At 45.0% G+C, this 22,066-nt stretch overlaps 3 protein-coding genes across 5 annotated transcripts in view; 2 read left to right on the top strand and 1 right to left on the bottom strand.

Moving 5' to 3' along the window:
* The window catches only part of LOC106638249 (uncharacterized), a 104,920-nt gene extending 94,820 nt beyond the window's left edge, over nucleotides 1-10,100 (top strand). The window contains exons 7-19 of one of the 2 annotated variants that reach the window (XM_023392789.2): nucleotides 373-779; nucleotides 1,139-1,487; nucleotides 1,718-1,999; nucleotides 3,696-4,565; nucleotides 5,545-5,790; nucleotides 6,158-6,382; nucleotides 6,443-7,045; nucleotides 7,120-7,424; nucleotides 7,509-7,594; nucleotides 7,665-8,073; nucleotides 8,148-8,440; nucleotides 8,516-8,753; nucleotides 8,840-10,100. In XM_023392789.2, coding sequence (XP_023248557.2) covers nucleotides 373-779; nucleotides 1,139-1,487; nucleotides 1,718-1,999; nucleotides 3,696-4,565; nucleotides 5,545-5,790; nucleotides 6,158-6,382; nucleotides 6,443-7,045; nucleotides 7,120-7,424; nucleotides 7,509-7,594; nucleotides 7,665-8,073; nucleotides 8,148-8,440; nucleotides 8,516-8,753; nucleotides 8,840-8,857 — 4,331 coding nt within the window. In that variant the 3' untranslated portion in view covers nucleotides 8,858-10,100. Of the gene's footprint in view, nucleotides 1-372; nucleotides 780-1,138; nucleotides 1,488-1,717; nucleotides 2,000-3,695; nucleotides 4,566-5,544; nucleotides 5,791-6,157; nucleotides 6,383-6,442; nucleotides 7,046-7,119; nucleotides 7,425-7,499; nucleotides 7,595-7,664; nucleotides 8,074-8,147; nucleotides 8,441-8,515; nucleotides 8,754-8,839 lie in introns of both variants that reach the window. The other variant, XM_023392788.2, reaches the window with a different exon arrangement.
* A 2,697-nt stretch (nucleotides 10,101-12,797) lies between these two features.
* LOC149374742 (uncharacterized) lies at nucleotides 12,798-17,987 on the top strand. Its single transcript, XM_089592099.1, has 5 exons — nucleotides 12,798-13,776; nucleotides 14,002-14,061; nucleotides 14,260-15,986; nucleotides 16,188-16,530; nucleotides 17,680-17,987. Exons 1-5 carry the CDS (start codon nucleotides 12,798-12,800, stop codon nucleotides 17,985-17,987), a joined length of 3,417 nt encoding a protein of 1,138 aa, XP_089448225.1.
* A 1,827-nt stretch (nucleotides 17,988-19,814) lies between these two features.
* Xxylt (Xyloside xylosyltransferase) lies at nucleotides 19,815-21,679 on the bottom strand. 2 transcript variants are annotated; one of them, XM_014351279.2, is made up of 3 exons: nucleotides 21,082-21,679; nucleotides 20,455-20,928; nucleotides 19,815-20,368 (listed from the first exon to the last, which is right to left on the bottom strand). In XM_014351279.2, exons 1-3 carry the CDS (start codon nucleotides 21,493-21,495, stop codon nucleotides 20,162-20,164), a joined length of 1,095 nt encoding a protein of 364 aa, XP_014206765.2. In that variant the 5' UTR covers nucleotides 21,496-21,679; the 3' UTR covers nucleotides 19,815-20,161. The 2 variants fall into 2 exon arrangements, with proteins under 2 accessions (XP_014206765.2, XP_014206766.2); XM_014351280.2 differs by having other exon boundaries at nucleotides 21,085-21,679.
* Nucleotides 21,680-22,066: the final 387 nt, after the last annotated feature.

The following is a 22,066-nucleotide window of genomic DNA, read 5'->3' as shown; positions in this document are numbered from 1 at the left end:
TGCCGAGCGGAACAAGATCAGATTTTCTCGAGAACCATTTTTTTTTTTTTTTTTTTTTTTTTTTTTACACTATATGGAGACGGACTCTCGGATTTACTTTTTTGGGCCCCGTCGTCAATGAAAAAAAGAAAAAAAGAGTCGCCTTTGCGTTATACCGGTCGCGTGAGTTTTGATCGAGCGATTCGCAAGCCCATACACACACACACCCGTACACGAGAGCCGGTAAACCCGAATAACTCGTATTTGTATATGTATGTCTCTGTCTGTCGAGCCCGCGAATTATTCGCATACCGATCTGTGGAGAAAAAAAAAAAAAAAAAAAAAAAAAAAAGAATCGAGTTTGTCCTCAATTGATTAACGAAACAACAACAGTAAACATCTCGGAGACGCTGGACCTGGGCCTGAGCCTGCAAGACTACCAGATCCAGGAGGTGAACCTGTACCCGCGCCAGTCCACGCGAACTCTCAGCAGCCAGGACATAATGGCCTTCCAGCGGCAGGAGGAGTGCCGTAGGCAGCAGCAGCACTCGCGCCACCACGGGGTCTTCAGTTTCATGTTCAAGAGGTCGAAGGAGAGCTCGTTGAGCACCGACAGCCTCGGCAACAGGAGCGTCTCGCCGGCCAGGAGTGACGAGACGGCCCGGAGCTCGAGTCCCGTGCAGCGGCAGCAGTCGGCGAGTAAGCAACAGTTCGCAACCCCGGCTCCGGTGCCCGCGAGGCCCCTCAGGAAGCGCAGACCCGCGCCTAAGCCGCCCACGGATCAGCGGAAACAGACGCAGGTTTGTTTTCTTTTTTCTTTTTTTTTTTGCACATGACTGACTTTTGCTTCATTTAGAGTATCCTTCAGATTTTGTTTTGAACGATTGAGGATCGTTTTCTTTTAAAATTTTTCATACTTTTTCCTACATCAACAACACTTATCTTGATGTTTTTTTATTTTTTTATTTTTTAAAGAGAACATTTTTATGTACAGAATAAAAGTACAATCTTATTTCAAGAGATTACTTACTCGGAACTATTCTAGTAAACATTTTCTTGATCATTGAAGCCTCGTTTCATTAAAATTAAATGAAATTTGAGGAAGAAAAAAAACTTGGGAGAGAGAAAGAAAAAAGTGATTAACTTTGCACACGTGCAGGAAACAACGAAGCCGTCGGTGAGGAGCGCGAGCGAGAACGGTGTGTCGACGAGGTCGTCCGACAGCGAGAAGATCGTCATCAGCCACAGCCGCAACAGCAGCGACAGCTCGGGCTACCACGAAGCCTCGGTACTGAGCGACAACCCCGACAACATCAACCACAACGGCTCGGGTGGACGCATGCCCGAGACCCTGCCCCGCAGAGGCAGGATGCAGGGCATACTCGAGTCACCCAGAAAACTCGCCCACACCTCCCACGCGAGCAAGAGCCTCAGCAACCTCGCAATGGCATCCAGCCAGGCTGGCACCCTCAGCCGGGGCATCAGCAACACCTCGCTCAGCTCCACGGGTGAGACACGCTGACCTTACATTTCAACCCTATATTTTTCCTTTCGTAATCTAAGTTGTTGGTTGTTTTTCTCTCCTTCTTAATGCTCACACTCGTATAGAATCAGACTCAAGTAAGTTTGACGGACTACCGCGTTATTTCTAAGAACAACGTCATCACTGTGGTACTTGTCAGAGATATATTTTTATAAAGAAAAACAAAAAAAAAAAAAAAAAAACGTGTTGATTTAGGCCAGCGAAAGAAGCGCGCAGCTCCACCGCCGCCGATCGCCCGACCGCTACCCTCGGCGATCTCGGTTCAAGGCCTGGAGCGTATCGTCGACTCGGATGAGTCACTGACCTCGGACATGGAGCTCTCGAAGCCATCGTCGGACATTGACGCCGCGGCGACGGGCAGTAGCCAAGCCAGCTCGGACATTGCCTGCCACGTCCGCCCGATGGCCGAGCCGAAACCAGAAGCAAAGCAGCCACCACCAGCTCCCGTAGTCGAATCCGCTAGAGTAGTTAAGAGAGGTAAGCTAGAGGCACGCAGCTTTAGCCTAGGCGCCGGCTCCGAGTCTGCTTTCCAGGACGTGCGTAGATTCCCAAGGCCCGTGCTTAGGAGCACGGCTTCGTGTCGCGAGCCCAAGACCCTCGTTACCCCCGATCGATCGTTTCTCCCTCGTACCAGTGCCACCCTGCAAAAGTCCAGCAGCGTCACTCAGCCTGGTTTCGAGAGCCGCAAGTCTAGCGTCCGCGGCAGCAAGAAGATCCTCGTCAAAGTGCCCACGATCGCGAATCTGAACCTGAAGCCTCGAGAGCCGGAGTGCGGCATCCTCGAAAGTAGGTTCAGTCCCCTGAGGAGCCACGCGGGTAGCTACCTGTGCGAGGAGCGCTGCAAGTTGCGCAGGCACCAGTCGCACAGCTCGAGTTTCCCGAGCCGGTACTTTGACTGCTCGCGCAGTTTTAACAAATTTGGGCCCCGGGACTCGTTCAGCTACCTCGAAAGTTTCACCTCGCGAGGCCCGAGACTCGGTAACTTGAACCTCGTCGACTGCCACGAGGACTCGATCGAGTCTAGTCTGGGTGCTGACTCGATGGACGTGGACGATGAGGATTCGTCGGTTCCCCCGCCGCTCAGCAACTTGCACATATTCGCGATTTCCACCAAACCCGAGGATATTCAGCTCGCGCCGATGGACGAGTCGATACCCGGGGATATCGACAAGCTGCCCTCGTTGCCGATTATCGACCATAGCGAGAAAAAGGAGGGGGTGAAATTGAGCATACTAGAGCCCCCGCCGCCTGGTTTGGTCAGCCGGGAGGAGTCCAATGAGAATTGGAACAAGTTCCTGGACAACCTTAATTTGATCCTGGAAAGCAGAGCCGGAGAGTTTGTCTGAGCTTACGTCGCTGACGATGACGTTGTGGGGCTTTTTAGGCTTCCTTTTTTCCCTTCTTCCATAAAACTAATGAGTATTATTCCTCTGTTTTGTGATTAAGACGTGAATTTACTTGTTGTTCCATTAAAATTTCATTAACTTTCCGTAAAGGATTTAAAACAATGTCCACTCGCGATATTTTTCGTACTTTGATAACGTGACTGCTCTTACATTTTAATTCTTATAAATAACCATCGTACTTTTTCTACAAGACTCCGAACTGTTTCTAACAATTTATTCACGCCGTTTGTAAAATATACATGCAATTAATGGACGACGTTGATTAACAAAACACTTTGAGCTATACGTGTGATTACATACATATCTCTCGAAAAAGAAGTGACCTTGAAGAAACGCTTGTGTGAGCTTTTTTTTATATGCACGGATTTATGTGTATGCATGCTTCACGATAACTGTACATTACAAGTAGAGTAGGTGCGTGAGTATTTATCAACACGTAAAAAACTTTGACAAGTCGCATGCTTTTATTATACCGCTTTGTAAACTGGTTGTTGGTAATATTTTGAGTGATAATGGACTTACTTGTGACTAACACTGTTTTATCCGTTGGTAATTGTAGTAATGGTAGTAACGCCGTGACAGGGAATGAACATGATTAGCGAATATTAAAATTCCTTAAAAATAGTAATTCGACTAATGTTCATCCCCTAGTCGCGTCGAGTCCCTTCCCTTCTAAATGTCCTCAAAGCAAAGCAAAAAAAGGAAAAAAAAAAAAAAAAAAAAAGAGTACCGAGATATTGGCAAAAACGAAATAAAAATGGCCGTAGAAAAAGCACCGCCCGTGCCAAAGCCACGTAGCAAAACCCAGCCCGCAGTAGAGCCGTCGTCGAAGCCAGCAAGTAGATCCAGCAGTATCGCTAGTGCCGAGGAATCCTATCCCGTCGCTGTGGCCCACGGCTTACCGAGCTTGACCGAAGACGAGCGCGAGGAGATCAACCTGGCCATCGATTCGATTTACGTCGCTGCGACCGGCCACTCGGGTCGCTGTTGTTGCAACGAGGACGACAGCTCAATGTCGATTGTCAGCGATTGTCAGAGTGCAGATGCCAAACTGGAAAATGTTAAGAACGAGGTGGACGTGTTTTACGACGCCGAGGCCAAGGGAGTTGACGCCGGTGAGCTGCCGGACAGGGTTGTTTCAGTCGCCAAAGTCTCCGTGGAAGAAACGAAATCACCAGTTGTAGAAAATATGCTCGTGGAGCAAGAACTCGTTGAAAACGCATCTAACTGCCGGATTATTGTCACTAACGAGGAGCTTCTCGAAATCGAGCCCCCCGAGGAATTTAAGGGGAACGAATTCAAGGCTGGTGATTTGAACAAACTCGTTGGCGAGTTGGACTCAGAGTCTCGCGATGAGTTGGATCTAGTCGAAAATTTGAGCTCGAGCGCGCGCGTTGAGCTTGAGGAGGATAAGACCGAGAAAACTTGCGGGTCCACTTGTACCATAATATCGATGATACTGAAAAACAACAGTCCCAACTCGCGCGCCGAACTGTGCTCGGGGGATTCCTCGCCGGAGGAGAAGACGATTGGGGAGTCCGCAAAGAGTCGAGGTGGAAGTAACGACCTTGTCAGCTCCGATGGTGGTCAGGTGGTTGGCTGCAGGAGCACCGAAGCTTCCACGGTCCTGGGATCAGGTGCATGTTGCTTTTTACCCACATCCTCATCACACATCCTGGTTTATACATACTCTTTTTCTAAGCGAGCACTAAGAAATGGTAGTTGAACATGTTTTGGGTCACGATGGCACTTGCGAGAGTGAAAAAAATGCTCGACAACGCATTTCTTGATGCAGCGTTCATTTCTACTTTCGATCGTTTTCATTTATCGTTCATTTTTCGAAGTCTAGAGAATCTCTTTTTTTGCAATGATTTTGGCAAGCACTAAATATGCACGATTTTTGCAACCTTTTTTTTCATCAGTTTGCTAATCATTTACTATAATTTATGATAATATTGTACAAATTTTTATGTGTGAAAAATAATAGTCGTAGTGTTTATTTTTTCGAAAAATCACTGGTATTGGACTTTTTTTTATTTTTTATTTTTCTTTCGTTTGCAACTTTTTAATTAATATTACCTCACTGTAGAATATTTTGAATTAACCTCCTGGTGATGGACTTTTTAATACGTTTTGTTTGATGAATAAATTTACTTACATGTATGCTCCAGCTGACGCTGTCTTCAGTTATTACAACCGTTATTTATTTAAGAATCGTTAAAAAATTGACAAATCAATAACAATAATGCGTTTATTGAACAAAAGTTTGTCCAGTCACATTTATTAGTCACTTTGTAAAGTTACTTCTATTCATTATTATGATTTTCCGAGAGATGAGTCTCTCTCAACAGTTCAGCTCTCTATTTACGAAAACACTGAATTAACGATCATCAAAAACGGAAAAAAAAGAAAATTATTTCAAAGACCATCTATCATAGTACCGATCAGCATTTTCCTTCTCTCTCTCTCTCTCTCTCTTCCATACATACTCTCTTTCTCAATGAAGCCACGCGCCCATACATACACACATATCAATTAGCATAAAAATAATACGACAAGCAAGTAAGTTCTTCGACCTAATGAGCGAGCGAATGAATGGCAACGAAAAATCGACAGGCAAACCGGCAGCCGTAACAGCATCGGTAGCAGCGACGACGCCAGCCGCACCCACGGACACTGACATCCTACTCCAAAAGGTCTCGGACACGTTGTCGCAGGCGCTCGTACCACCCTCACCGTCACCCACTTCCGAGGATCGAGAGGACGGCGCCGGTCCACCTCTTGCTTTCGGTGGCGAGTTGCAGAAGCAGAAAAAACAGCCGAAACACGCTAGCCTGGACGCCAAGCCCAAGGCTCACGACAGTGAGTACCTATACTTGTATATATACCCTGTATTTTAACGGAATATCATCGCGAAATGAGCCGCAGATTTTTTTTTTTTTTTTTTTCAACAACTCGATAAATGTAAGTTTCGCTTGTCTCTTCGGTTCACGGCTCGAAACTAAAAGAGCTTCGTTAAAAAAAGCAGTCATCCGTTCCTCCTCTATATACTCCTCCTACGTGCCGCGTAATCAAATAATAACAACAGCACGGCGATCGGCCGATTTTCGAGATCCACGAATTCCGTGGCAGTAAAATTTGTGTATACGTGTATACGCGCGATACGCTTCTCCTCATAAATATTCACGAGGACAAAACGTCGTTCTCTCTCTCTCGTCTTCGTTTTTAGAAAGCACAGCCAAGTCGATCGTACGGACCGAAGCAGACGAGGAGGAAGAGCAACTGGTGACGTCGTCGAGCGACGGATCGGCCCAGAACTTGACTGCGGCCTCTCAGCAGGACACCAGCGACTACGTGTCGGCCAGCGGCGAGGACCTGTCCATTGGCGACTGGGAGTACCAGATACCCGCACCGCCGAGCGCCTTCCGGGACGACAGTGACGCGGAGCCCGCCGGTTAGTCTTTGTTGGTTCGTCGTACCGATATCCCGGTTAATACGTTTCATTTTGATCCAGCTCCATCGGCCAAGAGCAGCGGCAACAAAAAGGACTCGATTTCCATCGAAGCGGAGATCCATCAGCCCAAGCAAACAGCGGTGAAAAAATCGGCACCACCAAAGGAAGCGGTGAAAAAAATCGAGCCGTCATTGGTCACCGATTCCATGGACTTTGCTCAGCCAAAGCCACCGAAGCCAATAATACCACACCAGCAATTGCTGTCCAACGACGCAACGGAGCAGAAGAAGGCCGAAGTGATATCCGAGCTCGAGACGAAGATAAGCAGCGGCAAGCCCGTGGCGGTGCCGGTCGAGGCCACGCGAGACTACTCTTACGCTCCAAAAATCGCTCCCGTGGAGAACAACCTGGCGAACTTTACGATAACTACGTACTCGAGGCAAAGAAGCCTCGACATTTTCGAGCCGGTGGAACAGTCGCCACCGCCGTCGATGCAGATAGAGCACACCGAGGCGAGGATCCTTGGTACCTTTGCCACTCTTACGAGGGGCAAGAATATCACGGACTACAACGAGGATAGGAGCGCGAAGGCCTCGACCCTCAAGAACGCCCTAAGCATGGAGAGAGTTTCCATGCCTCTAGTCGATGATAGGGCCAAGTTCGGTGAGTCTTGCAATCCCATTTTACTGTCTTATCTAGCGAGCACGACACACTTATCCTGTTGTGTGTTGTTTCAGCTGAAAGGCACGAGGTCTTGAGGGATAAGCCGGTGCATAGGTCGAAGAGTTACATTGTTTTGGCGTCGAACGAGAAGTTCCAAAACAGGACGGGTGATCAAGAGACCAGCCGAGACGAGAAGAAGATTGGCGAGCGTCCGAGTGTCGAAAGTAACGGCGAGCTGCCCAGGAAATACACGAGTCTGGCTAACGTGAACACGACGAACGACGATTTGCCGAGGAAAGAGAAATTCTCGCAGTGGAGGGAAAATATTCTCAAGAGGCAGGAGGATCCCTCCCCCGAGAAACAATTGCAGTCCTTGCAGGTGGATTTTTGAACAAATTGTTTCATCCAATTTTTTAAATCGTGTACACATTTTCACTACATTGCCGTTGTTTAGGTACTGAAGAGTATTTTACCGCACTTGAAAAATGCGCAAGCGACTGATACGAATGATCACAAAAACGGCAGCGATAGCTTTTCCGCGAGGGAAAGGTAAGATGCTTCGATCACGAAAATTTTCATTAAAACTGTACAATCAACTTGATTCGCACGCACTTGACAGGCAAGAATCTCTGCGCGAGGAGCTGCGAGCCACTTCCCCGCCAGTTGTCTCTCACTCGGAGGTTAAACCGCGTCCAGCCACGCAACGGCGCAATTACGAGGCAAGCAAGCGTTACACCTACGCCGGTCCACCGGCCATCAGTCTCGGCAGCTGGGCCGAGAGGCCAAGCCTCAACGTCCAAATCAAGAGCGACACGGACTACAAGCTGGGTGGCAGCGCGCTCTCGGGCGCCAGAACCGTCGTCAGTCTCAATTCCGAGCCTACGGACGAAAAGAAGCCAGCTTCGCCCAAGACGACCTCGGTGCAGGTCGGTAAAACGATACCGGTTCAGCTCAAACCTGCACCGATTCCGGTCAACGCCAAGGAGCCCGAGATGCAAAAGGATGAACCGAGCGTAGACACCAGCTCGGTAAGTCTTTTCATTGATTGACGTATAATTGGGGGAAAAACAAACAATAACATATTGTGTGCCTCGTGTTGCAGGTGAGCTTCAGCGAATTAACAAAAGCCTTTGGCCAGGAAGTGCGCATGCGACCAAAACCACCTGTAACCGTACGCGCTCCTCCCCAACAACGTCACTCGGAGTATTTCGAACGTGACAGTGTCAGTACGCCGAGAGTGAATGGCTTCGCGGACTCTCATGTGAGCGTGGCTAGCTTCAAGCACAACCGAACGAACGGACCAGTGCCGGCCGTCAAACGTTACACTTCGGTTGTGGGTATTACGAATAACAACGACAACGATATGCCGTCGCATCAGCAGCAGACGAGCTTCAGGTAAGTTTTTTCTTTTCAAACAAAAATTGAAGAGTTACGGGTGTAAAACTTATGATTTTTTTACATTAATTTTAGGTTCATGAATGGACAGACGAAAACCACGCCTGCGCCGGTGACGAAGGCGTTCAATGGTTTGGAGAAAAATAATACGAGTACGGTGCCGAAGCCACCGACAATGCCGATCATCACGGGAGTCACGCTGAAGAGCGTGAACGCGAGACCAAAGTCGAGTCTCGCTATGATACAGCAAGATCCCAGAGATCAGTTGCTGGAGTCGATCCGAAATTTCGGTGGTCGAGAAAAGTTGAAAAAGGTACGTGACTGACATTTTTTTCTTTACTTTTTTTTTTTTTGGTTTCAAGTGTAATGATATTAAAGAGAATGTAATTTGTATTATAGGCTGCCGAAACATGTTGAGTTTCGATGGGTCACAGTTGAAGGAGGATTTTTTTTGTTGGTTTATAAGGGAACAAAGCCTGAAGCGAGAGGACAGATTTCAATTAAATGTCCAACAGCAAAAGTTGCTAGTTGTCAATCAGTCATAATGTTAGTTACATTAGTCATGCGAGAATTAAAATCGTATGGTTTAATTTTAGAGACGTTTGAGACTTATGATTATAAGTATTGAATATTATTGTTGTTGATTGTTTTCATAAAAGTATTTTAAAAAATACAAAAAAAAAAAGTATACATATGAAGACTCGTATTTTTCGTCTCAAACGTCAGATATTACTTCCTGTAAATAATGGCGTTAGTAATATAATTTTCTTGGGAAGAAGGATAAGTTTGTCGTTATAATAACTGAAGAAAAAAAAAAAAATTTGGTGCTCATTTTATGTATGTTATCGATCGTAAGTTTTGTGTCGTCTAAAAAAAATTATAATATATTATTATTGATAATTGTCCAAATATTCATCCAATACAAATGAAAGATGTAATTAAAAGAAATATGAACAAGCGTCTGACGATTGTTCCAATTTTTCACATAAATAGTCATGTCTATTTTCCGAAGACGTTCTTTTTTATACATACTATCTACTAACTAATAAACATTCTAATCAATCATTCTAAACTGTAAGATTCTATCAACGGGACCAAAGGTAACACTCATCTTAATTTAATGCATTGTACAACGAATTTATGCGTATGTGAATGTTATAACACTAGGGAAAGAATGAAAAGACTTTATAAGTATCAAAGCCGCCAAGTACATTTAATAAACATACCTGGTAATTTGATCCTTCAAAGGATAGACTCTTATTTCAAATCGTAGAAAAATGTATTATCCTCTTTCATTTTACTAATATCTTTCATTCTTGTTAATAATAAGTTCGTTTTTTAATGTTTGTTCGAAAAAAAAAAAAATTTGCCAAATTTTAGTAGATCGTAAAAAGAATACGATCTGCATATTATAATGCAAGGAGTCTGTAAAAAAAAAAATTTAGAGAGAATGATATTTTGTAAAAATATTTTCGCGCAATTGTAAGGCCATGTTCAAAAATTGAAGCAAGCTGTTTTGTAAATACACGTTATTGTCATTATTGTATTTAATTATTGTCTCCTAATATTTCAATTTATAAAATAATGTGGCTACTGTAACCTATTATTTATATAAAAGCGTTATTATATTATAATTTAAAGTTTCATTAAAATTAATCAAAAATAAAAATAGTACTTTTTTATAAATCCTTCTTACATTTTATTGCTTTCATAAAAATTGTAACATAGTAAATGTACAGTCAGGTAAAATAAAAATGCCAACAGACGGAAGACCAAGTAAAATCCAAGATTCTTTATGGCCATCAACCAGATTGTTGTCACTAGTTTATTACGAAAAGAAAAGAACAAACAATCTAAAATATATTAGTAAAGGATTAACGCAAAACATTTATAATACTTTGAATTGATACTAACAATTTCAGATCTTGATAAAAACTTTCAGTTCTGATTTAGAGATGTCATATATTGCGCTCGAAATCACAGTAAGATCGCCAAGAAAATTCTGACGTTAGTTAACCGAAAATCTACCATCCAGTAGCTATGGGTGATTGACGTTTTTAAAAAAATTTATTTGAAATATTTCTTACAACCACGAAAAAACTGCCATCTAAATCCTTTGTAGTAAAGAGCTTTGGGTATGTTCCGTCGAGGGACGGAATTGGAGCGGAATCGCATGCTACTCAGAGTCGAACACACTCTAATTTCTCCTGGAGCCTTGCGCGCGCCTGCACCCGCCGCTGATTGGCTCGTGTCCCGTCAGTACGGTGGTGGTAGGGGCGGGGCTTCAGGATTTGACAGTTTTGCTTTTTCGGTTGCACGCTCTCTCTTGTCTGACACGCCGAATTGGAAGCATCGTTAATATCTCGCTTAGTGCTTGTTTTACCGCTTACAGTTTGTACCGTCTGCAGGAGATTTCGCCGCTGTCATCGAGCCCCAGGACTCAGGACATCGTCATTGAAACTTAAGTCTCTCTCATATTTTTTCCTTCTATCTTCATCTTCACTCATAGACTCGACATTCTCTTACACCTCTCTTCACCTAATTAGTCCATCACCCACGTTTTATCAGCTTCCGCATTCGCCACTAACTGCATTTGCGTACTCGTGCTACATCTCAACATCCTCTGCAACAAACCGTCAATTCATTCGCTCATCCGTCAATCTCTTATTCATACTCACATACATCATAACCCTTTCATCTCTTATTCATGCTGTCTCCCCTTTCCTAAAATCAATCCTTCTTTCCTCGAAACCGTTTTTGTCAACATCATACTAGCTCGTCATTTGTTCCTTCCCTGCACGCCCCCCCCCCCTGTCATCTCGACACCGTTCGCTTGCTCTACATTATCTCTCTCTCTCCCCATCGTCCAACCTTCCATCGACCTCAACTTCACCGACCACCACCCACCGTCACGATCTTTCTCGAGCACGCCACTAACCACCTTATCAGTCATCCCATCTGTTATACGAGTCATCATCGTTGGTCTCGCATCTCTGTATGCACGTAGCATCATCTTAACCTCGTCTTCGCTCCATCCATCCGCATTTAACCTTGTCACTACATATCGTACATATCATACATCTATTACACCTTATTCAGTGCACATTGTCATCCCGTCATCATCACTCCATATCTCGTCCGCTTCATTCCGATTCTCGTTCCGGAATCAGGGTCCCCACCCGAACACACTACTCATAACAACCGTCATCGCAAACTACCGCAGGTGGTAGTCAACTTCGACTTCCGGGCGTCGGCCCGCTTTCACCAGCTTCGCGCTGACTCGTGCGACCGTGCAGGGCCCGCCGGTTCGCAGAGGAGATCACTCCTCACTCACTCGTCTCGCATTCACACACTGGGAGTCGTTACCACCAGGTCCTCCCGCACACACTTAAACATTCACGCATCAACACAACACACGCTTACCACCGTTCTAGTTGTCAGTATTATTATTAGTTTAATCTGTTCTTCAATTGTATACACTCCAAGTTGATTTAATAAATCTGGGTTTTTTATGCCACCGGCTTTTTCCCATTAATTAGTTGTTATTAATTGTGTCAATCCCTTCCCCCTTTTATTTGCTCATTTCAGACATTTCATAATAATAAATTTTAGCATTATAATTTATCAATTTTCTTTATTTAATTAGGCCATTTTTTATTATTTTTTCTTTATTCATTGGGAATCCTTTGTCGTTAATTTGATTCAATCCCTTCCACTCTATTTAGTGTACTAATTTTTATTGGGTTTATTTTTTTTTATTTTATTTGAACTAACACTCTTTTACAGTACTAAGCCCCTATATTTCTATTGATCGTACTTTGAATTTGGACCAGGCAATCCATGTTGGATCGACTGTGTCTCCACGCAACATTTTGGTGCCTCCTGTGAGGTGGAATTCACGCTGCATCATTCTCATCACTCATCGTCAAGCTGCAAGATCATCTCTTCGTCGGCAAAACATCATCGCTTCACCGGACACCTCTCTCCCAGCGGCCGCAGCCTGTCTACATTTTTTCAAGTTCTACAGCTAAGTGACCTTTATTTTGTCTCTTCTTGCCTAAACCGGTAAATTATAATAATAAGTGTCAGTGCGTGAGTATAATTTAAGCCCCCTTTTGCGATGCTTAGTCAATTTAAGTTTTTTTTTAGGCCATTTGTTTAGATTGTTAACTTGTGACCCTTGGTTTCATTTCCCTTCATAAAAATTGTGTTCCATATTAGATTTGATTGAGCGGTTCCGACCAAGACCCCTTTAAATTTCATCGAGCGCTTTTACAGTATTTAAGGCTTAAGTATTGTCGTCATTGACTTATTGGAATAAACCCATTTATTGTTTGATTTAACTTAACTTGTAACCATGGTCAACGACGACAATAATCCCTCGCAAGACCTCTCGGAATTAGTAGTCAAGGTTAATTTGTTTGAAGCTCGGCTAAAGGGCTTAGACGAATTGATAGCAAAGGGTCAGGTAGACGGCATGAATGCGAATTTAAGACTAGGAGATTTGACTAAGAGGTTTCAAGCGGTTGAAGATCTGACAGACGCGTTGAGTGTAGAGCAGGGAAAGGTTCTGGAAGTAGAGGGCTGGACAGATGTTTCTCAGAAATATTATAGCCTTGCGGGAAGGATCGCGGGAATGGGAAATGGAGGCATCGGGGCGTCAAATATAGGAGCACCCATGGGTCAGTCGACTTTCATCGAAAAGCAACATCTCTTGAAGCTTCCCGTTGCAGAGCTCCCCAAGTTCAGTGGTGGTCACGAGGAATGGCTGTCTTATAAAAACTCGTTCCACACTATGATCCACATGCGTAATGATATAGATAATCTCGTTAAGTTCATGTACTTGAAGAACACGCTGCAGGGTGAGGCATTGAAAAAGGTTGCGATTTATGACGTGAGTGAGAAAAATTACAGTGTCGCTTGGAAAACTCTCATCGATTCGTACGAGCGAAAACGCATTTTAGTATCAAAACACCTCGACGCTATTCTTGATATTAGTCCTCTTCAATCCGCTACGTCCAAGGATCTCTCAAAGATGGTGGATGATGTCAAGCAGCATTTAAATACTCTTGAATCCTTAGGCGTGACAGAGTCTCCACGTATGATTGTCAGATTGTTAGAGAGAGCTTTACCCCCTTCTATTAGGCAGAAGTGGGAGGACTCGCTAGGGGTAGATGAGCTTCCAACCCTCGAACAGTTTTACAGGTTTGTAGATGGAGTTGCGTCCAGACTTTACACCATGGAGACTGATGTGCCACGAGGCAGCGAGCCAGCAGCTGGGAAATCGACGGTCAAGCAGGATTCCGATATGCGAAAGGCGCGGAAACTGAACGATGGTGGGCGCGTCTTCGTAACCAGATCTGAGCCGTCGTGCGTGCAGTGTAGCGAGTCGCATTCATTGTTCCGATGCCCTGCGTTCAACAAGTTACCAGTCCAAGGTCGTTGGGATTTCGTTAGGTCTCACCGGTTGTGTTTCAATTGTCTGCGATCCCACGGGGGAAAGTGTACGTTGGGTCATTGTAAACGTTGCGATCGGTACCATAACACTTTGCTCCATACAGACTCAAGGCCGGTCCAGAATCCAGTCCAGCCCAACGGAAATCTCAGTGGTGGTGGCGAAGGTGGTTTTTCATCGACGTGACTAGGATTAGACGTGTTTAGCGCTGTCTCTCGAGCTCGTACATCTCAGTTATTAATGAGTGCTGTTGTTCACGTTAAGTCGAATCAGGGAAAGTTCGTCGAGGGTCGTGCTTTACTAGACACATGCTCAACAAACCATTTTATAACCGAAAAATTCGCTCAACGGCTCCGACTTCCAGTGCAGAATCAGGCGATGCCCATCAAAGGATTTGGAGGGGCTGGCACTAGTTCCAAGGGTAGCATCCAAATCGAGATCCACTCGCGTTTCAGTGAATTTCATACGGTTTTAGACTGTCTTGTCGTTCCAACCATAACCAGTGCGATCCCAAGCGAACCATTTCCACGAGAGCTAATCGACCTTCCCAAAGGAATTCGATTAGCTGATCCTCAATTCCACATTCCCCGTCCAGTCGATGTTCTTATAGGCTCCGGAGAAACTTTGTCCTTCTTATCCATTGGCCAGGTCCATTTGTCTCGAGATCAATACGACGTATATCTCCAGAAAACACAGTTAGGTTGGGTCATTGTTGGGGGGTTGAATCAAGACAGCAAGTCCGAGGCTACCTGCAGTATAGTTGAGTTAGACACAGAGTTGACTAGATTTTGGGAGTTGGAGGAGGTTGGAAATAGGTTGGTGTATTCTTCTGAGGAGAAGGCATGTGAAGAACATTATGTTAGGAGTACTAGGCGTACTTCAAGCGGCAGATATATGGTTAGGTTACCCTTTAGAGAAATAGATCCTCAATTTGGCGATTCGCGTTCCAAGGCGTTCCGACAATTACAGGCTATGCGACACCGATTTAAGGCGAACCCCAATCTTCAACTAGAATACTCTAAGGTCATGCAAGAGTATATCGAATTAGGACATATGACGTTGATCGATCAGGACCCAGTTAGTGGTTATTATATGCCCCACCATGCAGTACTTAAACCCTCTAGCGCCACTACTAAAACCCGCGTCGTCTTTAATGCGTCGGCAAAAACGGACAAGAATCTTTCATTAAACGACGTGCTCATGGTAGGCCCCACGATCCAACAAAAACTCTTTACTCATTTGCTTCGATTCCGCTCATACACTTACGTACTGACAGCCGATATAGGACAGATGTATAGACAGATCCTAATAGACCCTCGTGATCGACACTATCAAAGAATTTTTTGGCTACATCAGGGCAAGATTAGAACCTTTGAATTAAACACCGTTACCTTCGGCGTATCGTCAGCACCTTTTCTAGCTATTAGGACAATTCAGCAGTTGGCGGACGATGAAAGGGCAGATTTTCCACTGGCTAGCACAATATTGAAACGCGATTTCTACGTAGATGATCTCTTGACTGGCACTGATTCATTACCAGAAGCTTTGCGAATTCGTGATGACTTGATCCAATTGTTAGCTCGAGGAGGATTCACAATAAGAAAGTGGGCATCGAATCACCAACACGCCCTCGACAGTTTGGATGAGCGAAATTTTGGGATGAATTTTGCAACAGAGGGAGATTCCGTCGTTAAAACCTTAGGCTTGTCTTGGAGTCCACAAATGGACCGATTTTCATATTCCACTAAGTCCATTTCGCTGTCCAAGACGATCACAAAGAGGAATATTTTGTCGGAAATAGCTAAAATTTTTGATCCACTAGGATTGTTAGGGCCGGTAGTGTTTACGGCAAAGCTAGTCATGCAAGAGTGTTGGAAAGCTAAGGTCGGTTGGGATGAGTCGGTGCCCCAGGAGCTCCATACCAAGTGGACGACATTTGCAGAGCAGATTGAATTACTGGAGGAAATTTCATTTCCAAGACATCTCCTTTCACCACAAATAGTGAAGACCGAGTTGCATGGATTTTGTGACGCGAGTCAGCGAGGATATGGGGCATGTTTGTACATTCGATCAGTAGATAGGTCTGGTCAGGTTCTTGTTCGCTTAGCTTGCTCAAAGTCTCGTATCGCTCCAGTTAAACAAACAACAATTCCCCGACTCGAATTATGCGGCGCATTAACTTTGGTTAGGTTATTCAAGGAATCTAGGGAATCCTTTCAGTTTTCGATAAGCAGGGTTGTATTTTGGTCAGATTCTGAAATTGTACTACAATGGATCAAAAAATCACCTCAGGCTCTAAAGGTCTTCGAAGGAAATCGTGTCGCTGAGATTCAGGAACTAGCCACAACGGTTGAATGGCGTCATGTGTCGAGCAAAAACAACTTTGCCGATATTCTCTCTCGGGGTCAGAATCCAGCTGAATTTATAAGGAACAGGGAATGGAGCGAGGGAATGCCTTGGTTGTACAGTCCAGAGAAGGAGTGGCCAAAATCAGAAAGAAACAGCGTTGTCAATTTACCTGGGTTAAGAGCGTCCACGTGTTTGATGTCGACTATGGAACCTTCACAGTTTACATCACCAGTTGTTTCAAATTTGTCGTTTCAGGAATCATCTCAAATCGAGCCTTTCTACAAACGTCAGTCATCTTATTTTGCGTTAATCAATTCTTTATCGTATTGTCTCCGCTGGCGTTTTTCAACCGACCGAATTCAAGGTCCACCATCACTTGTTGAGAGAACCAGAGCAGAGATTCGACTACTAAGGCTTATACAGCAAGAGCATTTCAAAAGGGAGATAACTCAAATCGAGAAAACGGGGAGTACGAAGAATACGAAGTTAGCCGCGTTTGACCCCTTTATAGATGCGAATGGCTTGTTGCGAGTAGGAGGCCGATTGCGACGTGCGACAATCCCTGACCGACAGAAATACCCGATACTACTGCCATCATACCATCACGTAACCGACCTCATCATAAGGGAAGTTCATCATTCGTCGTTGCATGCGGGAATTCAAGGGGTGTTGTATAAAATTCGTCAACGTTTTTGGTTGCTAGATGGAAAGAATCAGGTTAGGCGTGTTGTTAGACGTTGCGTTACGTGCATCAGACATAGACCCGTGACCCTACAGGCAAAAATGAGCGATTTACCCCAAGCGCGCGTGCAACAAGCTTCGGTCTTTGAACACGTAGGAGTAGATTATTTTGGTCCAATTAACATAAAGGAGAAAAAGTTCAGGAATCGAGTAGTTTTGCCAGCTTATGGTTGTGTGTTTATTTGCATGCCCACCAAATCAGTCCACATAGAGATAGCGAGCGATATGACAACCGAAGGGTTTATAGGAGCCTTTAAAAGGTTTATAGGACGTCGAGGAATTCCATCCCATGTTTATTCAGATAACGGTACTAATTTTGTCGGGGCGAACAACGAGTTGCGCGAAATTTATAATCTCATTCATTCAGAGTCGTTCCGCGATAAAATCAACAATTACGCCGTAACTCAGAACATCATTTGGCACTTCAATCCACCAGCTTCACCACACTTTGGGGGGATATGGGAGTCCGCCGTTAAATCGTTTAAACATCACTTAAAGCGAGTTATAGGAAGGCAAATACTTACGTTTGAACAGCTTAACACCCTCTGCATCGAAATAGAATCAATCTTAAATTCGCGTCCCATTAGCTCCATGTCAAGCGATCCAAATGACCCAGCCGCCCTTACTCCCGCGCATTTTCTTATTGGCCGTCCTCTCACGATGTTGCCTGATCACGATTTGACTTCCGTTTCAGATAATCGACTTCCCGCATGGAAATTCATTGTGAAGGCGCGGCAGGACTTTTGGAAGCGTTGGCATTCTGAATATCTCCATGAATTACAAAAACGAACAAAGTGGCTCGAAGGCAAAGGTGAAATAAGGGTCGGATCCGTCGTCATTCTAATTGAGAAAAATCATCCAAATAATCATTGGCCACTGGGAGTAGTGACAGAGGTTCACCCGGGAAGCGATGGTGTCATCAGAGTCGTCAAATTGAAAACCAAAACAGGAGTCTACGAAAGAAATGTCACCGATTTGTGCCCTTTACTGGAATCCATGTAATATTGCGCCGTGTATACACATCACACGACTACACATCACACACATGAACACGACAATTTTGCTCGCATACTCTCGCAACGGGGGGAGCCTGTTCCGTCGAGGGACGGAATTGGAGCGGAATCGCATGCTACTCAGAGTCGAACACACTCTAATTTCTCCTGGAGCCTTGCGCGCGCCTGCACCCGCCGCTGATTGGCTCGTGTCCCGTCAGTACGGTGGTGGTAGGGGCGGGGCTTCAGGATTTGACAGTTTTGCTTTTTCGGTTGCACGCTCTCTCTTGTCTGACACGCCGAATTGGAAGCATCGTTAATATCTCGCTTAGTGCTTGTTTTACCGCTTACAGTTTGTACCGTCTGCAGGAGATTTCGCCGCTGTCATCGAGCCCCAGGACTCAGGACATCGTCATTGAAACTTAAGTCTCTCTCATATTTTTTCCTTCTATCTTCATCTTCACTCATAGACTCGACATTCTCTTACACCTCTCTTCACCTAATTAGTCCATCACCCACGTTTTATCAGCTTCCGCATTCGCCACTAACTGCATTTGCGTACTCGTGCTACATCTCAACATCCTCTGCAACAAACCGTCAATTCATTCGCTCATCCGTCAATCTCTTATTCATACTCACATACATCATAACCCTTTCATCTCTTATTCATGCTGTCTCCCCTTTCCTAAAATCAATCCTTCTTTCCTCGAAACCGTTTTTGTCAACATCATACTAGCTCGTCATTTGTTCCTTCCCTGCACGCCCCCCCCCCCTGTCATCTCGACACCGTTCGCTTGCTCTACATTATCTCTCTCTCTCCCCATCGTCCAACCTTCCATCGACCTCAACTTCACCGACCACCACCCACCGTCACGATCTTTCTCGAGCACGCCACTAACCACCTTATCAGTCATCCCATCTGTTATACGAGTCATCATCGTTGGTCTCGCATCTCTGTATGCACGTAGCATCATCTTAACCTCGTCTTCGCTCCATCCATCCGCATTTAACCTTGTCACTACATATCGTACATATCATACATCTATTACACCTTATTCAGTGCACATTGTCATCCCGTCATCATCACTCCATATCTCGTCCGCTTCATTCCGATTCTCGTTCCGGAATCAGGGTCCCCACCCGAACACACTACTCATAACAACCGTCATCGCAAACTACCGCAGGTGGTAGTCAACTTCGACTTCCGGGCGTCGGCCCGCTTTCACCAGCTTCGCGCTGACTCGTGCGACCGTGCAGGGCCCGCCGGTTCGCAGAGGAGATCACTCCTCACTCACTCGTCTCGCATTCACACACTGGGAGTCGTTACCACCAGGTCCTCCCGCACACACTTAAACATTCACGCATCAACACAACACACGCTTACCACCGTTCTAGTTGTCAGTATTATTATTAGTTTAATCTGTTCTTCAATTGTATACACTCCAAGTTGATTTAATAAATCTGGGTTTTTTATGCCACCGGCTTTTTCCCATTAATTAGTTGTTATTAATTGTGTCAATCCCTTCCCCCTTTTATTTGCTCATTTCAGACATTTCATAATAATAAATTTTAGCATTATAATTTATCAATTTTCTTTATTTAATTAGGCCATTTTTTATTATTTTTTCTTTATTCATTGGGAATCCTTTGTCGTTAATTTGATTCAATCCCTTCCACTCTATTTAGTGTACTAATTTTTATTGGGTTTATTTTTTTTTATTTTATTTGAACTAACACTCTTTTACAGTACTAAGCCCCTATATTTCTATTGATCGTACTTTGAATTTGGACCAGGCAATCCATGTTGGATCGACTGTGTCTCCACGCAACAGGGTAGACATTTTAGACTTTCAGTTAACATATGTCAGCTTTCAATATGCAGTCTCAGAATTTGCTTAGATTTAAAAAACCGCAGGAGTTGATAGATCTCATACGTTTTTCGATTTCTGACACTGCATGCTTAAGAATAAAAATATGAGGTATCCACAATATGGGTATATTTACACGCTAGGGAGCCCATCCCAATAATACTCTTGGTTAAAATCTACTTCTTTGTTAAAATACTTAAAACAATTAAGATGTTTCTGGAAGAACTATAATATCTCGGGATTACTTCGAGCTAAGCGATCCTTTTATAAAAAATCTCTTAAATTAGTAAACTTTTTCCCTCCACGTACGTGCATATTAATCTTCCGGAATCGGCGTATTGCGATTGCCGTGCCAGAGCTTCGTCTCGGAATCGCAGCGGGAATAGTTAGCAAAAACGTCAGCGTAACCGCGATCCCGCCACCATGTGCACAACTGTCTGTTCCAGCCACAATCTATCGTGTGTATGAATTCCGGCCTCTCCATCCCCAACAGCGTATAAAAGTCCTGGTCACCGAGATGTCCCTGAAAGGAAAATAATGAAAAAAAAAAATCAATAACAAATGACTCAACTGTCACCCACCACTGACATATTACAAAGTGACAATTACCTTGAATTCATACTTCTCAACCATATGTTCCACGCTGTCCCTACCAACAATCTGATCGTACTCCAGAGATTCCCTGAGCCTCTTCAAATGGACGAGTATGACGCCGCTGTTGTACCCCGGAAAGCCACCAAGGTAGTGCGGCTCGCCAAACATGGTTTTCGGATGCTTCCTCCTGTACGTGTACAAAACGTGTCTGTAGACAGGCGAGAGCTCCGGAGCCAGTCCAAACAGAGCAGACTCCCCAAAACGGTCAAACTCTCGGAAGATAAGTCTAGCGTCCACCCTGAACTTGGTGTCGGCGTCCACCATCACCGCCAAATCCTGCTCGGATGGGGCTATCCTGTGCAAACCGAGGGAAAGGAAGAACAGGGCGTCCGAGTAGTAAGTTCCTGGCTTGCTGCTGAAGTGCGGCGACATCACCGAGACCGTGTCCTCTATCGTCCCCGCTGACTTTTTCACGTCGTAGTATTGCACCTGGGAAAATCATACACGCGCTGTTATTACAGTCAACACTGCAGTTTGGGCTTTTTCAAGCATCATATACTTAGTGATTCCAAGAGAAAATTTAGACTATCATTGCATGAAATCTCATTTTAGAGGATGAAAAAAACGTATGTGTGGTACAACAACCTTCAGAGACTTTTTAGTGACGAGCTCGCAGTACTGGACGACCTTCTCGGCAACGGGCCTGCTCTCGTCGTCCGTGATGACGTGCAAGACGATACCAGCCCCGGGTGAGGGTGTCGCGTGCCGAAGGAGCGACTCGAGAAACACGCGGAACTTCCTGCGCATGGCCGTGTTGCTCGTCACCTTGGTAAATATGCACCAGAGGTCGTAGGACGGCCTGCTAGGCTCGGCGGTCGCTGCGCTACCGTTGGTCGGCGACAGGGCGCCGAGGAGCAGGTGACTGGCATTGCGGGGCTCGAGGACGGAGCCAGCCGGGGAAGGTGCTTGGCCAACCAGGAGCAGGAAGATACAGTAAAAGGCCAGCAGGAGGCCCGCCGCGGCTAGCGTCAGCTTCCCCAGGAGCCTGGGACGCATAACACCCTCGAGCTACTGGTCGTCCCCGCTTGCACCACGCATCGATAACGATTTTTCACCAGCTCACCGATCACTGCCACTTTTTAGATCACATATATACGCGCGCGTTCTCTGACGATTTTTTTTTTTCTTTCTTTTTCTCTTTGATGGAGATCGGCAGGTAAACAACATTCCAGCGAGGACTGCCAGGCGGAGGACTGAAGTAAGGTTATGAGACTGCGGGGGCGTAAGTGTGCGAGCAGCGAGACGCTGTTCGATCTATATCGATCCATACGTATTATACGCTTGGCTATATTTTTGGCGTCTTGTTGAACCGTTGAAATTTACCGATCAAGCGAGTACTTACTCGTTGGATCATATATATTCCACACAATTATCTCAAAGATGGAGAAGAGCGGGATATAAGGATAAGGAAAAAGAAAAAAATAAGCAACGCGCGATTCGATCTTCCAGCTATAAATTTTTTGATATAAGATTGCGAGCGCACGAAATAATTTAGGAGTAACACGCCTCTACACGCGTTACGTAAAAAAAAAAAAAAAATAGCAGCGTGATAACGAGCCGAACACAC

This window comes from Copidosoma floridanum, unplaced genomic scaffold (assembly GCF_036245765.1).
Source record: "Copidosoma floridanum isolate Cflo_tuat_1 unplaced genomic scaffold, Cflo_Japanese_pri ptg000014l, whole genome shotgun sequence".
Classification (NCBI taxonomy): domain Eukaryota; kingdom Metazoa; phylum Arthropoda; class Insecta; order Hymenoptera; family Encyrtidae; genus Copidosoma; species Copidosoma floridanum.
The sequence above is the reverse complement of the archived record's forward strand: the minus strand, read 5'-3'. Positions and strand labels throughout refer to the sequence as shown.